Below are 9,004 nucleotides of genomic sequence, written 5' to 3'. Positions count from 1 at the left end.
AGATTCCAAATAAAGTGAAAGTGTTTTCTTGGAGGGCTCTTAAAAATGGGTTACCCACTTTACACAATCTGAAAAAAAGGAAGGTGGTATCAGAAGATGTATGCAAGTTCTGTCAGAACAATTTTAAGGATACGAGTCATGCACTTGTTTTTTGCTCCTAGTTGAAGAATTATTGGAAGAAGCAGTTCAATTTTCTAGATCTTGATGGTAGCAAAAGGATGTTTTGCTGGTCTCTTAGAAGATTCAACAGACTGGTATTTCTGGCAGCTTAGAAAATTTCTTCCTTATGGCTTGGCCTTTTTGGCATAAAAGGAACCTGTTTTTATATGAAGGAGTAGTTCAAAGTCCTGTTATCTCTATGGAACATGCTTTACTTCTCTATAAAGAATATGATGAATCCCATAAATCCTCTACTCAAGCCTTGGATATTATCTATAAGTGGCATCCTCCTTTAGCTGCAGCTTTAAAATTAAACACTGATGGGGCTATTTTTGCAGATTTAGCTTCTTTAGGCATTAGTGTGATCTTAAGAGATTACCAAGGCAAAGTACTATTGTCAGCAAGTGGTAGAGAGAGTGTTGTACAAGATCCTATTGAAATTGAATTACTTACTATTTTGAGGGGTCTGCAGCTATGCATTCCAATGGGTATACCAGAATTAATTGTGGAATCTGATTCTCTTCTAAGTGTTCAAGCAATACAAAGCATGGAGGATCCTAAGTCAATGCAGGGCAATGTGATATGTGCTATTAAGGATCTAATGAAGTCCCTTCCTAAGGTCTTAATGCAACATGCTAATCGATTATCAAATAGAGTTGCTGATGGTTTGGCTAAGTATGCCCAGTTTCAAGATACTTTAGTAGTTTGGGGGGATCAAATTCCTGATCCTAGTGCTCTAATTGTTGAGTCTAAAATGGTGTATTTTGTTTTCTGTTAGATAGTCTATGGACATTTAGCTATGTAACTTTGCTTTCCAGTTAAGCTAATCAATATAGTTATGGTTTCCTTAAATATATATATATATGCATATAATTATATATATACATATGCATTACTAAACGTTGCTTTCATTTCGCTTGCACTACCCATGGCAAGGAAAAAAAAAGGGAAAAATTAACATGAAGATATTGAAAAGTATGTGATCTCTTTAAAAAAAAAAATACAGACACATACTATAGCGAGATTTTCACTAATTACTTTCATGCGTGAGTTCATTAGGGCGGGTGTTATGGGTCATATGATAATCACGTGCGTTTCCATAAATCTTTCTCTTACATCATGTACTTTAATTGCTAGAATTCAAAGTATCAATCTTTCATGTGAGAATATATAAAAATTTACTAAAATAAGCATCACGCTATGAGGAATGAATATCGTCATGATCTTTGTACCTATAACAAGACATGCTCAAACCCGCCCTGTCCCCTCTCCTCCCAACACCCTCAAAAGTCCCAAAGGCAAAAATCCTAACCCCACCTGCCACTTCAAATCTCACTCGGAGGGGGAGAAATGCTCCACCCTTCTTCTTCTAGAGCACAGTTTTTTAATTCCTCTGTACTTCCATTCCCTTCTCTTCTTGTTTTTGTTTTTGTTAGCATGACCGAATCAAATCAGTTGCAGCAATGTCAAAACATAATTTTGAATACTTGAAATTTGAATTGTAGCAATCCGTTTTAGTTTGATAAGATAGTTTGTTAGATATCCTTGTAAAGTTGAATTCTTTTGTAACTACAACTCTATAAATATATGAATCCTTCAGTGAGTAAGGTATCCAAAACATACTCCAACACAATTTGTTTATCTGTGTATGCATTAGTCTCTTTTATCTTACATTTTTATTGTTTTCTCTAGTTTTTACATTCTTCAAACTTTTAAAGCTTAGATCTTATCATTTTATAAAAGGGTATATCCACAATACTTTTCAAAATACTTTACACAACTATGTTTTAAAATGAGAGCTATTTTTATAAGACATCATAAAGGTAACATCACTTTATAAAAATGCCATTATTTTAAAACATAGTTGTGAAATATGTATTGAAAAGTGTTGTATGGGTATCATTACTCTATACTTTTTGGTCCACTACACCCCTGCCATTGGTAGCACTACTACCCAATTGATGTCCACCCATGACTAACAATGTCATATTTGTGAGAAAATAACCTGCCCCATTCTGTGGACTTTGTATTAATTTATAGAACAATTACATCTATCAAAATTGAGATCTTACAGCTAGCCTACCAGCTATTCAACCTGTTATACATGGCAACTAACAGCTATATTACAAAACATAGAATGCAGAAAATATGGATCATTATATGTGGAGAGTATCATGTCCACAACTATGGAAACAGAGGATCACGAACACAACTAGATTTTGGAAATGGAAAGTTATTTGAATATTCCCCCTCAAGCTCAAGGAGGGATAGGACCAATGAGGAGTTTGGCACGATTTGGAATGAATTTGGGAGCACACAAAGACTTTGTGAAAATATGAGCAACCTGTGTAGAATCATAAATGTGTTCGAAAGAAATAAAATGGCGGCCAATTTGTTCAGGAACGAAGTGCACGTTGATCTTGATGTGTTTAGTATGTTGATAAAAAATTGGATTTTTGGCCATACATATGGCACTGAGGTTGTCACAGTATAAAACCGGAGAAGTAATTGAGTAGCTGAGACTTTTGAAAAGGCTGAGAAACCACATGAGTGCGGCCATTGTAGCCGCAAGAGCATGATATTCTGCTTCTTTCATCGATCTAGACACCGTGGTTTGCTTCTTAGCTACCCAAGAGAGTAAATTGTCACCAAGAAAACAGGCAAAACACGTAGTAGAACATCTATCAACCTAAGAACTTGCCCAATCAACATCACAAAAGACATGAAGTGCATTGAGAGGTGTCTTAGTAAAATGCAATCCAAGGTTTGGAGTCCCTTTCAAATAACAGAATATTCGTTCTACAGCAATGAGATGAGTATCATGAGGATTTTGCATCAACTAACAAACATGATTTATGGGATAAGCTATATTAGGACGGTGTGATTTATTGTAGAGAGCCAATTAATTGCTGATATATGGTGAGATCATGTAATGGAACTCCTTGGCCAGTAGACAATTGTGATCCTAAAGCAAGAGGCGTGGAAACAACTTTAACATCATCTAAACCAAATTTGTGCAGAAGAGAGAGCACATATTTGGTTTGAGTTAACATGAGAGTAGATGCATCTCGAGAAACTTGAATTCCCAAGAAATAATGTAAATTATTAAGGTCTTTCATTTTGAAGGCTAAGGACAAGTGGAAAACAGATTGAGTGATCTATAGAGATGAGCTTCTGGCAACAATAATGTCATCCATATATATCAAAAGTAGAATAGTATTAGAGCCATGATGTCTATAGCACAAGAAGGTATCATAGTGACAATACTGAAAATTCATTTACTGGAGATAGTTACTGAACTTCATGTACCAAGCTCTAGGAGCTTACTTTAAACCATACAAGGCCTTGTGAAGGTGACAAACACAATTGGGTTAGGATGGATCCAAAAAACTAGAAGGTTGAGAGAGATTAACCTTTTCTTGTAAATCTCCATGGAGAAATGTGTTACTTACATCAAGTTGTTGGACAGACCAATCTTGAGATAAAGCTAACACTAAAACCAATAAAACCAATCGAATGGTCCCAAGTTTTACAATCGGACTAAAATTTTTATCTTAGTTAAAGCCACGAAGTTGAGTCAAACCTTGAGCTACGATATGAGGTTTATATCTTTTAAGAGAGCAATCCACACGAGTTTTAGTTTTAAACACCCATTTGCTACCCACTAAGTTCATATCTAGGCATTTAGGAACAAGGGTCCACATATGATTAGCATGCAAAGCATCTATTTCTTCTTGCATAGCCTTATGCCAGTGGGACTCTTTAAGTGCTTGTTGGAAGATTTTTGGTTCCTTTGAATGAGCAATCAAATCTGCCAAGAAACAAGTGGGAATAGGATAACGTGAAGATAAGTAAACTTTGGGTTTTCTAGCACCATCTTGAGCCTGAGTGATCATGGGATGAGTTCGGATTGGAATTGGAACTGATTCGGGCTGAGGAACAAGTGATGCATGACATAAACTAGTGTCAAGGACATCAAGCAAGGTTGAATGTGAGGTATCAACAGTAGCAGATGAAGAGCATGACTCAGGTCCACGGGTGAAGAAATTTTAGACTACATTTGTACATTTTGAAGGTCTTTTGGAAGGGGATGAACCTTGTATGGCTGAATAATTTTTGGTGTATGACCTTGTACATGTTGAAATGGAAACAAGAGTTCATTAAAAACAACATGACATGATATGTACATGCGGCCTCTTTGAATGTCCATGCAACGATATCCTTTATGTTGAAGAGAATATTTGAGAAAGACATATCTAGCAGATTTGTACTAAAGTTTGGATCGGCCGATAGGTGTTAGCCATGGAAAGTATGCACATAAAAAATTCTTATAGATAAATAAGGTGGTGAATGTCTGAAAACCATCTAAAATGGTGATTTATTATTTAAAATCAGAGTGGGCAACTGATTAAAAAGAAACACAGCAGTATTGAATGCAACAGTCAAATATTTTCATGGAACGGATGAATGAACCAGCAACATTAAACCGGTCTCAACAATATGTGGTGACGACGTTTCACCGAATCATTTTGTTCAAGAGTGCCGGGACAAGAAACCTTGTGAATAATTCATTTAGACTCAAAATAATACTTCAAAGTACTATTAACATATTCCCTACCTCACTTTGAATGATTTTAATGTGGGTGTGAAATTGATTTTCTGTCAACATGAGGAACTTGGAAAAAAATACATCAGATTTTCGCATCATTGAAAAGTGTCAAATAAAACAAGAGTACTCATCAACTATAGCGAGGAGAATAGCGAAAACCATTGTCGACGGTAATGGAGGCTGGTATCCACACATAAGTGTGAATGGTGTGAAGAAATGTAGTGGCATAGTTTGTACGAGAATGAAATGGAAATTTCATTGACTTCTCAAAACTGCAACTTTCACAAAATGAAACAGCTTTATTTGAAACTGGTAAAGAAGGTAACATGAATTCAAGAATTTGGATGTCCTAAACGTGCATGCCATACATTGCCTAAGACTTTATTTGCTTGAAAATCAACTTTATTTGCTTGGAAACACCTTGGGTTGATTGGGTACAAGCCATCCACCATAGAACTTTTAAGTAGCACTTTGCCTTTCTTCAAATCCATGATAAGAAATCTCCTTGGATAAAAATAAGAAGCAGCAGTTATCAGCTTTCGTAAACTGAGACACAGAAAGGAGATTTTTGGTTGTGGTAGGAACTATAAGAACATTATCCAGGCGAAGATTAGTTTTAGGAAGTTGAAATTTACCAATACCAATCATTGATAAACTAGGACCATTTCCAACTATTACGAGATCATTACCACGATAAGAATTAATACGAAGGCTTCAGTAACATTAGTAGTCATGTGTTGATTCACCCCAGTATTAGGATACCAAGTATCATTAACAGTTTCACCAACCTACAATGCTGCGAAAGCTTTGTATTGTTTAGCCTCATCATTGGTTGCACAAAAACCTCCAAATTTATGATTCGGACCACCACAACAAAAACAAGCAATGTGTGGGCAGTGACTTTCCCCACGTCCACGGCCAACATTGGAAGCATCACGTCTTTTGAATTGTTGGACGCCCACCAGATGCAAGACCTTGAGAACAACCACCTCCTCTATGGCCTGTGTGATGTTGTTGGTTGGATGATGGAGAACCATGTCCTCAGCTTCGATGATGACCTCGAGACCCAAAGTTAGAATCACCTAGGTTCAAGTAGAAAGCAACTGTAGACGAAGCTCCTTTCGTAGCTTTGAGTCTCATTCCAAAGTCTTGAAGTTTTCCAATAGCACTTTCAAGAAAAGAGAATGCATCACGAGCATTTATAGCAGCAACAATAGGACCAAATTCATATCCCAAACCTCTCAAAACACAGATAATAAATTCTTCATCATCTATTGGTTTCCCTACACCCCTAAGTGAGAGAACAACAGACTACAGACTTTGCTTTATGAAGGTAGTCTTCCATGGAGAGAGCACCTTTGGAGAGAGATTGGAATTCGCCTTTCATTTTTTGAACTCGTTCACACGTATGACATCCATACAAAGTTTCCAAAATAGTCCAAGCATAATTAGAAGTCTCACTATTGATCACCTAGCTGAGATAGAGGAGCATCCGATAGTGAACTTTTGATCCATCCAAGAATCAATCAATCTATGTGCAACCAACGTGTAGCTAATGGGTTCAAAGTTGACAAGGAGGACAGGTACAACTTGAGCTTCCCACAACAAATAATTGTTTGAGGCTAATTTAATTGAGATATCAAGAAGATTGGATTTAACAGAAAACACAAGGGAAGCAGAGTAATCAATTTGTGGGATCAAGGAGGAGGTAGAAGTTGACGCCATGCTATGTACCTCAGGGGCTCTTGATACCATGTGAAAACTACCTACCCCATTCTATGGGCTTTGTATTAATTTATAAACCATTACATTTGTCAACATTGCGATCTTATAGCTAGCCTACCAGTTATACAACCGATTATACAAGGAAACTAACAGCCATATTACAAAACATAAAATGCAGAAAACATGGACCATTATGCGTGGAGAGTATTATGGCTACAACTACGGAAATAGAGGGTCACAACTATATTAAGGAAATGGAAAGTTATTTCAATAATATCCACTGCCCAGAGTGTGCTATGAGGGCCCCTCCCAATCTAATCCTATGTCGGAACCCTGGATATTGGTGTGTGTGTGTGAGGAATCAGCATCAATCTTTATCCATGGTACTGGACATAAAACTCTCCAGGACCATCCCTCGAAGCACTACTATGTACATCACCCGAGAAAAAGAATGTGGCACCCTTGACCCACACGTGTGATTTGGTGGGATGATGACCATTCAGGTCAAACACCCCATTGCCTCGTGCAAGTGTGTGCAAACATGCAATATGTGTGCAACATAAATAACACAACGGGAAGAATATAAGGCAGTCAAAAACTAATTACTAGAAAAGTTTAAGCAAATACAACCGAACACAAGGTCCTCCAAGAGGTTAGTACAGTCATCTAGCTGAATCAAAGAAAATGAATAAAAAGGACCAACAACAATGACGGGTAAAGTCCAAGCCATCACTCCTGAGGTGGGTTCAGTCTCTCTTACTCATACCCATCCTCTGTATCAAAGTCTATAGGTACATGAAACAGAACTGTAGGTAGGAATACTACAATGAGATTTTGCAATCTCAGTAAATAAGTCAATGGAACAAGAACCAAGAGATTCAAACATGAAATTGTACAAGCAAATGTGATCAACAATCATGAAAGCAACTACCCAAAATATCCATTTTTACAACATTCCCAAAATTCATTTAATCATATCCACTCACTCCAAATATCCCATTTGTACCTAATACACAACCATTTATTACAGTGTACACCATTGTCTCCTCTCGGGACCACCCGCACACCCTGCTCCCTTTGTCACACCACGAGTAACGACCATGTGTGTGACTTCATTAGGAGCGTTGCCCAACTCCGCACCTGGTGCGTAATGTGACTAAGCATGCTCTAGCTCCCTCTAGTCGTGGGGCTCTGGAGTCGTGCCAAGAACGTTACCGTCTTGGCCGAGCCAACTATCACCCGATGATAGTCTAGGGGACGTCACTCAATTCTACACGCTCACAACAATTTTGCAAATCCCAACCACCCGCATTTCCCAACTCTCTAACCAGCCTTTGGCGCACATTTTTTACAACAACTAAAACATTAATATCCCAACACTTCACAGGGCCCCATGCCACTTCTTAATCAAAACTAGATTGTAACAAAGTTAGCGATGAGTACATGTTAGAAAAATCAAGGGTTGATCAGGAGATTTACTTACTATGTAGAAGATAAATTTCTGGATGATCAGCGTGCTATCTAAGGTATCTCGTGTATGCGTGCACGTCGCTGCGAGATGAAAAACAGTTAGTTAAAACTGATGATGCCTAAAAATTAATGCAAAAATAATGGCACACGGGTTACTATGGTAGCATCAAGAGTGGCGGCACACAGTGGGCAACGACAAATGAGATAGTACGTGGGAGTCTACAATTAAAAAAAATAATGAGTGGCAAATCTGATGAAACTAAGAGGGTGGACGAAGGAAATCTCGCAGCGGAGGTTGGTGGTGGTGCACCTTAGAGCAAATCTCGAAGGGGAAATTTGGCCTTGGGTTGGCTTGGATCTAAGGGTGAAAAAGGCCTAGCAGAAGGGAGGGGGTCATACGACCACTACGAGGCTGTTGTGGCCCGCGGCAGTGCATGATGATGCTAGGTGAAAAAGTTGCCTAAAACCGAAAAGAGAGGGAGAGGAAGAAGATGGGATGAGATTTGAGAGAGGGTGGGGAGGCTTGGGATGATTTTCGAAAGGGGGAGGTCCAGCCTATTTAGAGGCCGTGGAGTGGGGCTTGGGAAACGCAGTCGTGGCAGCAATTGGTGGTGCAGGACAGTGGGAGAACCACGAGTGTCGCATGTGTGGCACTCAGTGGGTGGTGGGCGGCGGCAGCAAGCCCTCTCCATGGCCGAGACCATCACAGGTCACAGAGAAAGAGAGAGGGAGAGGGAGAGTCACATAGATTGGGTGGAAATGAAGGTGGTGCAGGTTGTGGTGGTGATGGTGGTCCGTGCTCAATGCACGTGTGGCAAAGGAAGAACCCGAAATTCAGCCCATAACAGCTACAAATAACAATTAATCCACAAACTCCCTTTGAGCTTAAATTTTCCTTAAAGAAATGAAAAGAAAACACTAAATATTTTTGGGGCCTCATGTCCTCCCCCTCTTAAAAGAAATTTCATCCTCAAAATTGACAAGCTTAATCCATTAAATTCCCAGACAAATACAAGATAGAGCTCAAACCATGCTTGGAAC

At 38.6% G+C, this 9,004-nt stretch overlaps 1 protein-coding gene across 1 annotated transcript; it reads left to right on the top strand.

Moving 5' to 3' along the window:
• The first annotated feature begins 358 nt into the window (after positions 1–358).
• On the top strand, positions 359–937 carry LOC121253436. Its single transcript, XM_041153448.1, has one exon. The coding sequence runs from the start codon at positions 359–361 to the stop codon at positions 935–937; it is 579 nt and encodes a 192-aa protein (XP_041009382.1).
• The last annotated feature ends 8,067 nt before the right edge of the window (positions 938–9,004 follow it).

This window comes from Juglans microcarpa x Juglans regia, chromosome 2S (assembly GCF_004785595.1).
Source record: "Juglans microcarpa x Juglans regia isolate MS1-56 chromosome 2S, Jm3101_v1.0, whole genome shotgun sequence".
NCBI classification, from domain to species: Eukaryota; Viridiplantae; Streptophyta; class Magnoliopsida; order Fagales; family Juglandaceae; genus Juglans; species Juglans microcarpa x Juglans regia.
The sequence above is the reverse complement of the archived record's forward strand: the minus strand, read 5'-3'. Positions and strand labels throughout refer to the sequence as shown.